The sequence below is a fragment of the Pieris brassicae genome, chromosome 4 (assembly GCF_905147105.1).
Source record: "Pieris brassicae chromosome 4, ilPieBrab1.1, whole genome shotgun sequence".
In the NCBI taxonomy this organism is placed as follows: domain Eukaryota; kingdom Metazoa; phylum Arthropoda; class Insecta; order Lepidoptera; family Pieridae; genus Pieris; species Pieris brassicae.
The window spans coordinates 18,437,769-18,454,154 of NC_059668.1; the positions used below are offsets into that span (position 1 = coordinate 18,437,769).

The 16,386-nt window shown below is 32.0% G+C and overlaps 1 protein-coding gene across 3 annotated transcripts in view; it reads right to left on the reverse strand.

Moving 5' to 3' along the window:
* Positions 1 to 15,831, reverse strand: part of LOC123708790 (protein Wnt-6) — a 32,641-nt gene extending 16,810 nt beyond the window's left edge. For 2 of the 3 annotated variants that reach the window (XM_045659677.1, XM_045659681.1), the window contains exon 1: positions 15,627 to 15,831. In XM_045659677.1, coding sequence (XP_045515633.1) covers positions 15,627 to 15,688 — 62 coding nt within the window. In that variant the 5' untranslated portion in view covers positions 15,689 to 15,831. Of the gene's footprint in view, positions 1 to 1,175; positions 1,306 to 15,626 lie in introns of those variants that run through there. The other variant, XM_045659680.1, reaches the window with a different exon arrangement.
* Positions 15,832 to 16,386: the final 555 nt, after the last annotated feature.

Here is a 16,386-nt window from a genome sequence, read left to right on the forward strand (position 1 = left end):
TGTATTGCATTCAGAAACAATGTTCTTGTCAAAGTATACTAACGTCTTCTATTATTTTTGGTATGAAGTTGTTTTTCTAATCTGTGATGCCAGTTTTAATGTTATTAAAATTTGCAAAACGATGTAAATAATGACAGAATTAGCAAAATTTATAATGTTTCAGAGTTTAGAACTGTAAGGAGAAAATAATTTCAAGTTCAAGTAGTTAATAGATTTTTAACCAGTAAAAGATATGTTTATTTCAAACTTGTAAACGAATAAATACTAATTTATTTAGAACAGTATTTTAGTTTTATTTGTTGTATCGTTACATTATGAATAATTGTCTGTATTTTTAATTACACGAGTTTCCGATTGGTGGAGCCAGAATCCCAATTCTCTGAAGTTACCGATTTTTATAACTTAGCATAGACTAAGCACTACGCCCAAGATCAGACTTCGAGCGTCTTGTAATACAAAACATACGGACATATAGTTCACGCTAGGTCTTTTTCCTGAATCCCTTTTGTATAATCAAGATGATTTTAAACATAAATAAAAAAATCTTAAGTGGAATTACGGTACTATATTTTTAATTGTTTTTCGTAATGACTTTAAAAAACATAACTTCAAGTGCTATCGAATGTAAAGCATGACCAAACAAATTTCAGTGATCAATTTCAAATACGTACCTAATTACAGACAGTCGTAAAAGTCGACTTTTACTACAACTAGTGATGTTCTCTAACCGGTAAATATCGATTTACGATCCGCCACGGCGATCGGTGAGAGACGACTGCCAGGTTGTGTTGAACGATCAATTGTTTACTCGATAGGAGTTCATTGTCAGTGAAGCAGAGTGCGAAGCTAGTTCGAATAAATTTAGACACGTCTAAAGAATTACCGGGAACCCGCTCTTGATCGATTGTTTTACATTCGTTTAATAAGTAGTGATGTGATGTTTGGTTATTTATCGATTTTGGTTTATGTATTTAAATTAAATATGTAAGAAACACACATTCAAAACTGATAATGATCTTCCTATTAGAATTTTTAAAACTTAATATCTTTTGTAAAGATTTTTTTCTATTAATGAATTGAGTGAAACATGTTATCGTAATCATATATGTGTGTAGTGATAAAATAACATAAAAATTGACTATGATTATATGATTAACTTCTATGTAAAATCATACCTTTTTTATGTAAAACAAATTTGCACGCTCTGTGGCAGAATTTGCGAACTTTAGATTGTACCACCATAATATTTTTGTACCATATTCTTGCAAATAAATAAATAACTATTATTACACAATTTTTGCAAAAGTTTGACGTTTAAAATACTTTTCACTTATGTATTATGCTGTGTTTGTATGTTGTACAATCAGTTTTTATTGATATTTTTGTGTTCATTTCAAGCTTTTATTGTTATTAAATAAAAACATAAATGCACTACCGGTATAAAACTATGTAGGTATAAAAACTACCAATCATAGTTAAATAATCAAAATTTCTATAAAGTTTTTAAAAAGAGAATTTTCTAGGGCGTACTTCACATTATTTTTAAATTGATTTCTTTATAACTTATTTCTTTATTTACACTTCTTTACCATAGTATACATATAAAAAACAACAAAAAAGTGGGTTACATAAGTTATTAGGCAACGGGCGGGAACAATAAAAAAAGAAACTACACCTACTACTTAATAGAATCCTTATAGCTGTATTCCATTAATAATTCCTAATTCGTAATATTGTGCTTTAAAAAATTAAAAGAAAGATTTTATCGACAAATTAATTGTTAATAAGTGTGCTAACGTAATCAGTACGAAAGTTTGATAAATGCGATTTGCGCGGGCGGACGGAATTTTTAATCAATTGGAAATTAAAACTATTTCTTGAGTCTATGGAATATGTTTTATAAGTAAACCTTTTCTGATATTTTTTAGCAATAACTTGCTAAAACTTAAAAGTAGTTTATACTGGTCTTTATTTTTATTTTAATCAAAATTTGTTTGTCGGGGAACCGATCCTTATCTTTTAATATAGCTTTATCGGCTTAGGTAACGTTTTAAAAACAATTATATTTTTTAACAAATTTGTCGATTCAATGTGCACTGCCACAGAGATCAAACTTAATATTTATTTTCGTTATATTTATCAACTTTTATTTATTATTATTTTACATGTGTTGTGCAAAATTCTAATTTACGTAATTTGGTATCGCTTTAGTAACTCATATGAGAGTTTCCATTCCTCTAAGGAACTAGACATCAATTCCGACGTAACAACAAGTATTTCGGATTAAAAGACACAGAGCGCCTTAAAGCTAAAAATCAGTTCCGTTTCGTCATCGTTTGATGTCTACATATACATAACAGATACAGAACTGTGTCTGCTACATTCCCTAAAATAAATTCCAGATCTAATGTTACATACATTTAAAAACACTAAAATTTTTGTTTACCTAAACAAAGTCGTAAAAGTATTCTGAAAACGCCTACATTGACTCATGAAGTTTACAGGAAAGAGATTTCAATCAAGAATTTCATTAATATAAACATCTAGTTTAAACCTCGTTTACTACAACAGTAAAAGTCAAGAAGCGGCTGAGTTACGAGTCTGATGCGGGCCCAAGGCCCAAATGATTTAATCCATACTGTTTACGTATACTATCAGTGGAATCCGCTTATATATGCCAAAATCTTCAGGTAAATTCAGCGACTTAGTCACATCAAAAAATAGATTTATGTACTAAATTTTGTATGCCAATGGCGCGACTTTCCGAGTCTCTTTCTTATGTGTCTGTGGCAAATGTTTGATAAGTGTTCTGTTTGCATGTGAATGGCTAGCTAGTTTTGATCTTACATATCGCTTTCTATAAGCAATAAAGCGAGGATACGCTATACGGACGGAGATACGGATAGGAGTTAGCATGTTTGAGACAGACCGAGCGCAGTTGGGATTAGAACACCTCAGAGAAGAATAACTTATAGGGCATATATATGCCCTGTATAATTAAAAAAATATTGTTCAATCAAATCGCTAAAGTTCCGTCAGACAAGTGAGTGAACGAAACGTTTAACGAGTTTCCTAAACGTTCCTAGGCAACAAGACTAACCTAACCTAACCATTTACAATAAAACAAAACACGGAATTTCCAAGCTCTCAGTTCTTCACGATCACACCGAAATAACAATAACAAATGAAATAATCATGGCGGAGTCTTGTTTTACATTGTTAATCAACATGCTGGCCGAAAGTCAGACAGATAGTTAAACGTTTTCGACGCTTTATTTAAATCAAAATGCTAGCGACTTGATTGAATATGGACATTTAAATAACTGTCTAGAGATTCAATTAACTCTCTGATTCAACTACTTTACTGCGACATATACATCGCAACGGTGCCATTACAATTTCCCACATAGTGACAGCGTGTCATACATACAATTTATAGTTTGCCAAATTACAATGATAGTGCAAAAAAAGCTTAATATTCTTTACTACAGAAAACCTTTTTTTTTTGGTATCAATACTGACTTGAAAATTTATAAACGACTGATTCAAATGAAATTTGACTTCCCATTGACAATAAAAAAACACTCGTAGTAATGTACTTAACATGGTACGTAGGCCTCAGTGCAAATACTTTACGTTAAAGTGTGTCATTCCACTGTGCCCATAAATCTGAGTTTGAATAAAAGATAAAGCAAATTAAGTCGCTCGAAATCATTACCGATGCTTATATTAACGAAATCAATGGATTGGCGTTTGAATAGGCCCCACGTGACACGTACGATGGATTAGTGTACCAACAATTTTCGTGACTTTCGGGGTGTATTTGAGAATTCTCAATATGGTTATAGCAAGATCTTCAACCTTTCACCTATGTCTACGATAAAGTTCCGTTGAATAAAAATTGAGTTCCAAAGATTGTAGTTCCAAACGGCATTTAGAATAAGATAGTATTATATTAGTATTTTACACAAACACATAAACATACCCCTGTTGCTTCCTTAATATAATTATTTTGTTAATATCCCAAACTCTGACGCATATAATTATTTATTGAGCATAAATGTACACTACATTTTAAGACGATCTGGCGATAAGAAGTTGTGGCGGTCTGATAACATAACACAACCCAGGCATCAAACACATCTCACAAAAACATGAATTTCCTTCTGAAGAAGAAAATTATTTATTATAATAAATAACGTTTGCTTTATTTTGTGTTCTGTGTATGAAGTTTTTATCAGAAAATAAAAACTAAAAATTAATTGATCTATAACAATATAATACACTGTTTTTGTTTTGTTTTTTTATTCCTATACGTAAACAAGTATACTTATGAACGTCAGAAAAGAAGTTAAATTAATTGTAAATTTACATTTACTACCAGTTCGCAAGTCAAGGTCGTAGAGCGAGCAAGAAGAACTGGCAAAAAACTTTCCGCCACTCTTTTAATCGCTAAGTTTTGAGCCATACAAATTGTTGGAACTGGAGCAAATGAATCCCAAGGATTAGGATCATTTAAATATTCGTCAACTACTTTTATCCTAGTTTTAAGTGAGAGTTGCATACAAATTTAACACACTAATAACATATGTGAAAGCATCCTAAATCTATGAAATACATTAACATTTCAATAAAGATTTAACAAAGAAAATGCTTAGGCGGGTGTGACATCAATAAATTTTATTTGGAATATATTTTAGCACATTTGCCATAAATGACTCACTAACAAATTTTAGCTAGAATATTAACAAATATCGACGCAAGTGTACAGTTACGAAATACGTCACTATTTTCGGTTTATTTTGGCTTCAATTTAAGTGTATCTTAGTGACAGGAGCGTTTCACTGTACTAAGAAAATGTAATCAGATCATTGCTGATGTAAATCGAACTTTAATTCGATTAAATATGGTTCATTTTTCATTGGTATAAAATCGAATGGGGAGCTGCCAACTCAGTGACAAACCTGTGTCTATCCAGACGAATAAATTAACTGTGATAAGTTGTATGTCAATTAATTATTCTTCAAAGCACCATCTGGTGTGAAAGTCGGCTAACCGGCAGAGGAAGTGTAATGACGGACGGGAGAACTTAAAGCAGATTACACGCTCTATATAAAGCTTTACACTTTTAATAAGCAATTGCAAAACCACTTTCATAGGATTTTCTAATTACTACGATAGTCGAAAATACCTAACAATAGTGTTTATTTATTGGGCATTGTTTATTTATTGTTATACAGCAGTGTTGGCCTAGTGGCTTCAGCGTACGACTCTCACCCCTGAGGTCGTAGGTTCGATCCCCGGCTGTGCACCAATGGATTTTCTTTCTATGTGCGCATTTAACATTAGCTCGAACGGTGAAGGAAAACATCGTGAGGAAACCGGCTTCTTTTGTTCCAAGTGAATTATGGGATTCAGAAAGATTTAAGAAACTAGACTTAGCATTTTAGGGTGACGTTAAACGACGAAAAGTACATCCACATATAATAATTGTTTACGTTAGCTATCAGTTTTTTTACATGGGGTCGTCGTAACCAGGAGCACGGCACTGAAGTAACGTATATTAGTCCGTTATAGTTAAAAAACATGTAACAGGCATGACGCTGAGGCATTGTAATAAATTTGTATGTAAATAAGCGTGACCATTGTGACGACCTAGGGTAACAAAAAGATAGTTTGGCATTCGCTTGGCACAATTCGGTTGATCGTTACGAATGTATTTACAGTCACTAATTATCCGCAATTTATGTACTACGTATTAAATCAGGACACGCTCTTTATAAATAGAAACAATTGTTTTTCAAACATCACTTTACATTACATTAATTTAATACATATATTTGTTTTCATGAATACAACAAAAGAGCGACCTGCCTATTTAGGCAAGGAAGTAATTTGATAGCATTTGATTTTTGTTACACAAAATTTAAAAGTGAAACAGAACAAATAAATATTAATAACAGGTTTCATAACTAATTACTAATAGTAACGTGTAGAATTGTATAAATTAAATAAGATAAATGAATGGCGCTACAACCTTTTTAGGTATGGGCCTCAGATTTCTGTATCTGTTTCATGATCATATGTTAATCGAATAGGCAAGTAGGTAATCAGCCTTCTGTGCCTGACGCACGCCGTCGACTTTTTGGATCGAAGGCAAGCCGGTTTCCTCACGATGTTTTCCTTCGCCGTTGGAGCAAATGTTAAATGCGCATATAGAAAGGAATCCATTGGTGCACAGCCGGGGATCGACCTACGACCTAAGGGATGAGAGTCGCACGCTGAAGCCACTAGGCCAACACTAGTGTAGAATTGTATAACATTCAAAAAAAAATCTAATCTTGTTAGTTTCATTCATAGTACATATTACAAGTTGATATCACCTGTTACAAAAATTAAGAAATCACCGTAATCAGTTTAATTATCGACACAAAACTTTTTATCTTATGCTTTTGCTTTATCGAAGAAGTTCTCAAGAAACATTTTTAGATTTACTTTAAAATGCACTATTTCTATTAAAACTGTCCCACAAAACCTTCAATGAGAAACTAGTCCATTTAGCACCGTCAGTGCGATGCCCTGTCGCACACAGCGCGGGCCGCCCGCGCATATTTGAACGCCGCTTAGCGGCCGCACGCTAAACGCTGTCGTTGTGATACGGAGCATCATAGATTAACCAATGCAATACCTTTCATAGTAGGTTTCATAGTAGTTCAAGTATTTCATAAACACTAAAGGATCTTAATACTGATGAAGAAACAAAATAATTAATTAATAAAAAGTGAAAACGAACTTAATTCAAACAATCTTTTACAAAGTAGTTTTTAATCTAAAAAAATTAAGAGTATATTTAAGCTACAACTTGCATGACGCGTGTGTTCCACTGAAAGGTACGAAGAGATAGTGAAACAAGGATCTCTACTTGATACGGTTCTGACATACCTCTCTCGCTACATCCACTTTCATGACATTCACCATGCATGCATGATCACCTGGATTTGGTCCAGTTATGAATGACAAGTTCTACCCAACCCGATTTTATCAGCCACGGTTGCTTTGTAGATCTTATTTGTTAAAACGCTTCCCATCCGTTCTGCATGACCATGCTGCCTTATACCCTATGGTTGTAGAAATCCTTTCAAAAGCCCAATCTATGTTATTTTTTATATTAATATATATATTAATATATCTTGCCAATACATCAAAAAGATTTCTGTTTATAGGTTCATACCAGAAGATGAGGCTAACACGAGCCTCGGTATGGAGTATCTGTATAATCTTTGACTTTACAAATTCAACATACAGAGAACTTCATTGTGCGTAGCTTCACCAATTATCGAAAGGCAGTATTGGGACGACCTCGGCGCTACAAATATTTAGATATCCTTTTTTGTCGCATAAAAATATATGCTTTACGTTAGTAGACGAGAACAAATCTAATAGAGCTAGTAAAATACTTAAAATTTACTTGCTTGATTTCATTAACGGCGTCTAAAAGACTTCAATTGCCTGTACTTCAAAACAATCAAGAGGAGTTTAATATATGTTATATATTCACTTGATTTTGAAAGAAATAATAAATATCCTACCTTTTTTAAGCTTTTAACGTATTTAAAGTTCTAAAACTTAAGACAAACTCAGTCCACAAAAGTGACATATCTTGAGTGAAACTATTTCACAAGCAACAACACGCGAGCGAGCGACCGATTTTAAATGATTTAACAAACAATATGAACGTGTATGATATGAGTTCTAAAAACTTGTGACAACATAACTCATCGTCACCTAAACTTTTAAAAGCGTTTACTTACCACAATGTGACAGAAGACAACGTTCACAGCGGATTTTAAGCTTTTTGTATTCGTGATAGAGGTTAAAACTGTGTTCGAAAGCTTATATATTTGTATTACAGTAATGGTAATGATGTTTACAGTTAAGTCGTCATGTGGTCGCTAATCATGGAGACTCGCGGGTTAGCGCCTATCCTGGTGTCCACAAACATGTCATTCATTGTCACCGGCTGAATGAAGAGCAATCTGCCTTGGTAAGTGGATGCTAAAATTCCTCACGACTTTTCTGAAGAGTAATGTAGATAGGATGCATTGACGATAGCCGATAGAAATAGGATGCATTAGCGGATTATCTAGCTTTAATAATTGGTGTTATCAAAGATAATTGAATTGCTTATTTTCATTATCGCACTAGTCCAAAAAGCTCTTTTTAAAGGGGACATACAAAATTCAAAATTTGGAACGTGTGCTATTTGGTAACTATACGTGGAGACGTGTCGATTAGAAACTTAAGTACTTTCTATACTTAAGTATCTAATCGGATTCGGATTCTAATTCTAAGGAATAAATAAAATACAAATTTAAGCTTGTAGATGCATTTTTATTCATCTGCTTCGTCACAGTTTCCTTTGGTCGTAGGCAATTGAATAATTGGTTATAAAACAGAAGATGTTTATGAAGAATGAATCGTCTCAAGCGTGATATATCTATCTTTTTCTAGATCTCATACTTTCGTAATAAAAAAAATGAAAATGGACATTGACATAATGAATAATAATCGATTTGTGAGATGTGTTATTGACCAGTAATAATGTTACTAATAGATCTAACTCGAATACGAATACGATTTTTATATATAAAGTATTAAATAAAAAATTCTGATAAAGCGAGTTACTGTGCATGGATTCCATCCACCCTCGCCTACAACAGTAAGAAGTAAACATGCATAAACTTATATTAATTTAGTTCACCGTGAATTAGAAAGATTAAACAAATTTAAGAAATAATTCAACTCTTTCACCTTACTAACAAAGGAACTATTGGGAACACTTTGCACGTTAAAAATCTACATTTGTCAGAAATTTATATACATTTAAAGAAAAATTTTTAAGAAATTTATATATATATACATATTTGTTGTCCTATAAAAGAGCATTGCGACATCAAAAGTTATTAAAATTTCCCAATATGTTTAATACAGTCAATTAAGATAAAGTCGTACAGAAACAGAAATAATCGATCAGTAGTTTTATTGGATAATTACACAATGTCTTGACTTGATAGACCGCTAAACATACAGTAATCGCGCCGTAAACTCCTAAAGGCCACATTTCAATCCCACAAATGTTAATAAACACAATTCACCGATTTTATTGCCACACTAATATTAAAAGACTTAGTAATTGAAATGTTTTAGTACCTGTTTATAGGCCACAGGCGGAGATAATGCTTAATTGGATAGATTGTTTTTTATGGTTTAGAGTATACATAATATTGAGCAATAAATAATATATATTACACATTCTGTATTTAAACATATCAGTAAAAATACAAGTATTTTGCCCTAACATTTCGACATGAGTAGTAACTATATTAAATAATAAGGTTATCTTAATTTATTGCATGTATAATGTTTTACTTTTTGTATTTTTAATAAACACACTACAGGAATGTTAAAAATAGACTATAGCAAGTGCGTAAGAGGTACGAAAATTAATCAAATATTGCTAATACAGAAACAAATTGATGTGTCATGTCTGTAAAAGCGAATACAAAAAATATTCACGAAAGTAATCTTACTATCTAGATAATAATGATCTGTATAATTATTGAGTCGATTCTTAACTTTAAGAACACCAAATTAAAAAAAAAATCGTTAAATAAACATCAGTTTTCAATTTTGATTAATTAAAAACATATATTAAAAAACGTACCCCGTCACAAACGGTGACAAAACATTTCAGACTTTTAGATCTTTATGGAATCGTAAAACGCTTTGCTATCTCTGTCCAAGTTAATGTATTAAGAATATAAAGTCATTTAATTTAAGTTCAACAATATCTTAATAGCCCATCTGATATTACAGGTAGACGTATTAAAATAAAAATATAATTAATTCGATAATCGATATTAACTTTAGCAGTAGAGTGGGCGATATGGTCGATTCAACCTTTTCGTATAGCGGATAATTATAATTATGCTGTTATTGGAAATATGCTACAGTATAACATAACTAAGTTGTAATTTTTAATTTTATTTCAAAAACGTTTATTGGGGATCTGATTAATGTAATTGATTCAAAATGATCTACCTCACTTCACCATTTTATAATCAAGTATAACAATTTAAGTAATCAAATTTTGAGATAAACTTGGAACGAAAACTAAAAGTAGAAGTAGGAACTATGAACTTCAATGAGTGTTTTGAAGTCTAAAATAGCACAATTACATAATGAAGATAGTATGATAGTCTCCGAAGCATAACATCTCTATCGGAACCGGTTCAATAAATATGATGTATAAAGTAATATGAGGCGTGAGACCTGTTTATCACACATCTTATAACCATTAGATGTAGACAACATTAAATGTATTGCACGTACGTTTTAGCCGGATGTTGAAATGTCAAAGTAAAAGTTTAGCGTTAAATCACCAGATTATTTTGCTATGCAGGATGTGTTTGTATGGGTTGTAATTTTAACCACTTTAATGGAAACATCTACGAATAATATAGTATAAATTTGTTAATCTAATAGGCAATTCAATTCAATTCCTGACGATGTTTTCATTCTCCGTTCGAGCGAATGTTAAATGCGCACATAGAATGTCTATTGGTGCAGGGCCGGGGATCTCACCTACGATGAGAGTCGCACGCTGAAGCCACTAGGCGACACTGCTCTTTTTCTTCAAGTCTCCAATATACTAAACAAATATTTATCAATCCACCCAAGAATCCTGACTGCAGGTAGAGCTTGGATGGGTAGTTCAGGATAGCAACATACGAGGACATACCACACATACCACAATAATCATATAAACTGTCAAACTAGATGGTATTTTTTATAGGAAAGGGGGCAAACAAGCCTACGGGAAGTTCATAAAGCACAGTCAGTTTTAGTGGGTGCGTCGCTGGCCTTTGAGGGAGAAGTATACTCCTTTTTTAAGCTATTGGAGGTTGTATCTTTCAGGGAACACCCCCACCAAGAGGCGTTTCCACAGTTTGATAATTCGCAAAAGAAAATGTCTTGTGAAGCGGATCGTGAAAGACTTTCAGCTATCAATGTGATGCGGTTGCAATTTTGAGTTAATACGGCTTGTACGGTGATGGGACGAGGATCAACCAAAACAACTCTTCAGAACATTCTCCATAGTAGAATCCTTTGTATCTTTGATCTCCTTTGTAGAATATGCATAGAGACGAAATGTCTCTGAGAAGAAAGGGAGAATCAAACCGATCAATCAGTAATACGTTGGAGGTTGAAAATTCTACAACCCCTTCGCTAAATTTGGCTAAGAAAGAAGCTGGTTTTTGGAAGCACCGGCCGAGAGATGAGACATATATTCCATATGAGGTCGTACTTGAGCCCTGTAGCTGCATGTTGCTTATTGGATATTCGTCAGTATAGCCAAAAATTGTACAAGTAAATTTACTAATTTCAAAAATCATTTAGACACACATAAACAATTTCTCACACATGAACATTTCTGAACCATAAATAAGTGTAAATAATTTTAATAACTTTCCTGCCCTAAGCCTCAATTTTTAATCGCTGGAATCGGCTAATTTGTACTCGTTGTGATTAATTGCAAATTAAAACCTTCATGGTGGTTCGATATGACTTTATATTCAATAAAGTGATTTATGCGATGTATTACAGATTTATCGATTGAAAAGGTTAAAAATAATCTTTACTCTCTGCTTGCTACGGTAATTATTACCTTAGCCGTAAGCATTGTGTTATATTTTTTTTATTATAAGATAAAAAAACCTATAGACATATTTTTGACATCATTAGAAAGAGAGCGAGGGCCCTATGTTTGTCTCCCGTTATATAAAAAAAAAAAACATTGTTCTTCATAGAACAATAACGAACCGGAATATTCTGTGATATGTTTTATTGTTATTTTACTTTTTATTTAATTCTTATATTAAAATTCGTTGAGGAATTACAAAAAATAAATTTTAGTGAAATTTAATGTGTGTTCTAGTGAATCCAGATATTTTGTGTTACAGTGTACATGACAACGTCTGTGGGGCCGATGGGATACCATAAGCTTATTCGCTTTTTTACACGATTAGAATCATAGACTTAAGCATTACCTTTACTAGGCTTTTATCTTACCATACAAGAGTAGGCATCAAAATTGCCTACGTCTAACTTAGAAATTATGAGTAAAATATATCCTACTCTATTAACAGCTGATAAAGTTCATTTTCCGTTACAATATTAAAAAGGGTATCATAAAATGATTTTACGATGATATAAATCAGATCGTTGATATAATTTATTAAATGCAGCCAATCCTGTGTTGACTTGAAATATTAAATCAAACAATAAAAGACAATGTTACTTCGAATCGAAATAGCGGTATTTTCTTCTACTGATCGTAAAATATGGGAACCGCCTGCGAGCGATTTGAGGTTTCACTTCAATATTTTTTCGAGTTTGATGTAACATCTAAATATTCTTTATTGACTAATATTTTAGATTTCTATACGAGCCTTCGTGGCGTATGTAATGTGAAAATATCCGCTTTGATTAAAATCCCGGAAGTTCAATTTGAAAAGAAAAACCATCGTCTCCAGACATAATCAAGCAATTCATATTTTATTTTCCTGATTCAATGTTGAAACAATTATTTTTCGTTAATATACACAGAAAACAGTTGCACTACTTACCTTACAATTAACGACTAAACATAATCATTTCTAAAGGTCTGTATTTTTATATGGTATTTCTAAAAAAAAATATTTAAGAATTAGGGACTTCATAAAACACTTAGGACATAGAGTGCATACGGCACACGCTGCTTAAGGTCTTAGCTGCAATTATTATTTAATGTAATTAATTAATCTTTAATTATACATATGTTGAAGGTTTTAATAGTAACTAAATATATATTTCCAACCGTTATAATATTACAAGACCATAAACAATTACAATTAATTGTGACACACAAACCTACATTACGTCCACTGATTGTTACATTAACTCCTGACATTTAAGCTTTAAATAAATCCGTACATTAAAATAACATTATTAACATGTATCATTTACAAAGCAATCACTTCAGACGTACCAAGATACATTGAATGGTAATAATATTACTAATATGCCGTAAGAGGGAAAACCCTTTATGGACTTCTGTTCCGGTGTTATGCAGGTTGTGCTAGAACATAAAACTTTTGGATGCCGCGGGAAAAGCTTTTTCTCAAACCTGCCCGTAGACAAACGTTATTTTATTTCTCTGAATTTACTATGCATGGTATTGCAATACGTGGGCAAAGTAAAAAAAAGTGACTGCTTAAAAACAATATATTATTATTAATGTATACCAAACATGTTTTTATAATTTACGTCTTAATAGGTAATAATTTGCCTTCTGTTTGGCATAATTTCAGTATCTCAAATGCTAGAAAGGCCTTATTGAAGCAACTGCATTTATGGTTGGAATATGGTAACTAGAAGAAAACATTTTTAATAGAGGCTCAGACCTTACTAACGTGGCCGTATAGTTTAATTAAATTTTTTTTTTAATTTGAAATGAAAACCATGAAAAAGTTATCTTGCCTTATTAGTATACGCGATCTATGTACGCTTAAAAGCTGCACGTACAGTCCATATAAACTGTATTAAACGTCCCGTAGGCGACTCAACTACACCCAAATATTATAATTTTGAGCGTAATTTTTAAATTTGTATGTAGCATAGTCGGAAGAGTGAAGGAAAGCTGACTAAAGTATAAATATTCAGGTTTTAGAAGAATACTCCTTGGCACTTTTGTGTAAAGTGCCCACAAACCTCTAAAATATGTATTTTAAAGAACGAAATAGCCTATTATTAATAAACTCATACAAAATATTACACAATCTACATCATCTTGTGGTACTTACTTTTATAAAGTAAATGTAACTAAAGTACTTTTAGTTCTCTTGTGCTGCGTAAATACAATTTACAGGAAGAATACTTTATTTAAAAGAATCCATAAGAATGGTTAAGGTTTTATGAATCGTGAGACACTGTCAATTTAAAACTATATATCCCATTTCTTATGAGAGTTAATTTATAATCGAAATCATCTTTTGGTACTTGCTTTTAACAGTTACTTATAACTAAAGTACCTATGTACTAAGTACCTAAGTACATTAGTTAAAAAAATGTATTAGAATGATTAAGGTTTTATGAATCGTGGGACACTGTCAATTCAAAACTATACATCCCATTTGTTATGCGAGTTAATTTATAATCAAAATAATCTTTTGGTACTTGCTTTTAACAGTTACTTATAACTAAAGTACCTATGTACTAATTACCTAAATACATTAGTTAAAAGAATGTATTAGAATGATTAAGGTTTTATGAATCGTGAGACACTGTCAATTCAAAACTATGTATCCCATTTGTTATGAGAGTTAATTTATAATCGAAATCATCTTTTGGTACTTGCTTTTAACAGTTACTTATAACTAAAGTACCTATGTACTAATTACCTAAGTACATTAGTTAAAATAATGTATTAGAATGATTAAGGTGTTATAAATCATGGGGCACTGTAAATTTTAAGCTATAGCTCCCATTAACGATGAAAGTAAATTCATAATCCAAAACATATTTAACTAAAGTACTTTTTTGTCTCTTTTCAGAACAGCGCGAATACAATTTTACAGAAAAAGATGAAAGAGTAGTTTAATTAAAAAGATGCATTTAGCATAAGGTTTTATGAATCGTTGGGGACTGTACCAATATAACCTATTTATTATGAATTACAGAATATTCTTTGATATATGCGAATGTGAAGTACAAGAATGACGTCATTTATCAAATCCCACGCTAACTGTCAAATCCAACTCTATGATTTTCCCCGTCTAACCATTATACATACTTTTAACATTTTACGCGCTCATTATTCTCAAGATAACTCATGCTTTCGGCTTCAGAATTTCCGGTGGCATGTAAACTTAAGGTTTTCCCATGTGAGTCACTAACTTTTACTTAACTATGATGCAATTTTTCACTTTAATTGGAAATAACGAAGCCTTGAAGATTTTTATTATTTTTGATAGAACTTTAAAAAGAAGTTATTAAAAAAATTATTCACTGTAAAATTTTATAACAAATCATTGACTAATATATTTCCATCACAATTGTGAATAGGCTTTTGAGACATCGTCAAATCTAACATAATACGTATGTTTTATAACCAACAAATAATACTTTTGATCGTTAGCAATAAGCGGTGGAAGCGTTTCCCATCAAGCTTTTTAATATATATTAAATTTAAGATTAATAATATTAAACATGGGTAGCTAGTTATATTTATTAAATTCAATTCAATCCCCACACAGTCAAGGAGCCGTGAAAGCTTTTAAAATGGTCGAAATAAACTAAATCGTAAATGTACTTTACAATGTCAATATGAGAATACCAAATAAATAAATACTAAAACTGCTTCCTATTTATCTTTGTACACATTAACTACCTATTTTCAAAGTCTTATCAAGTTTCATTAAATAAGATTTAACCATATCTAACCTAAAAGAAGCGTACATGAATAACTGAAAATATTTATTACAATTTTATTAAAGCGTTTATCGTATTTATTATGAACTACTTACCACCAAGAGTCGGTGATGGGCGCAAGCAGCAACAAGCAGGTGGCGACAACGACGGGCCGCATTGCCGCGACATCACTGCCCTCCCCTAGCCCTAATCATCACGGATTACACATCCATTTGACAAATCGACGAGCGTGCAAATCAATTTTTCGATATTTCGTCCAGTACCAAAAATCACGCTGTAACGTGCCCTGTCGACGGGAGAGCGAACACCGACTGACGTTCTCTTAACTCAACGCGAGCGCACGCGCACAAAACAATTTTCGCGCTATTTTGGCTAATATTTAGCGAATTAGGCTCCGCATGATTAGAAAAGAGGGGATGTGTGGGCGATAAATTAAAGCTTAGCTCAATTAATTCGGTTTTGGATTAATTAAATTCGTATTGATGTCATGTCCCTAAGATACTTTATGTTCGATTTTTGGTGATTTACGAAGATCTTAGAGTAACTTAAACAAAGGCGTTTTTATTTTGTGAGAAATTTTGTTAAAAAATGTGTATGTTATCTTTTAAATTAGACTTTTATAATTATTAGGAGTTAGATTAGTAAGAGCTTAATTAAGGATACGTTATTACGTATATTCTCTATTAAAATATAATTAAATAGATAACTTAAAAAAGCACTTCCAAGTCCTTTGTACCTAAAAATATTGTTTTGGTAATACAAAACCGTAACTACATATATTACGGAAAATAACCAATAAAATGTGTTGCCTATTTTCCGATTCACCCTACGTAGATTTACATATATTTTATATTA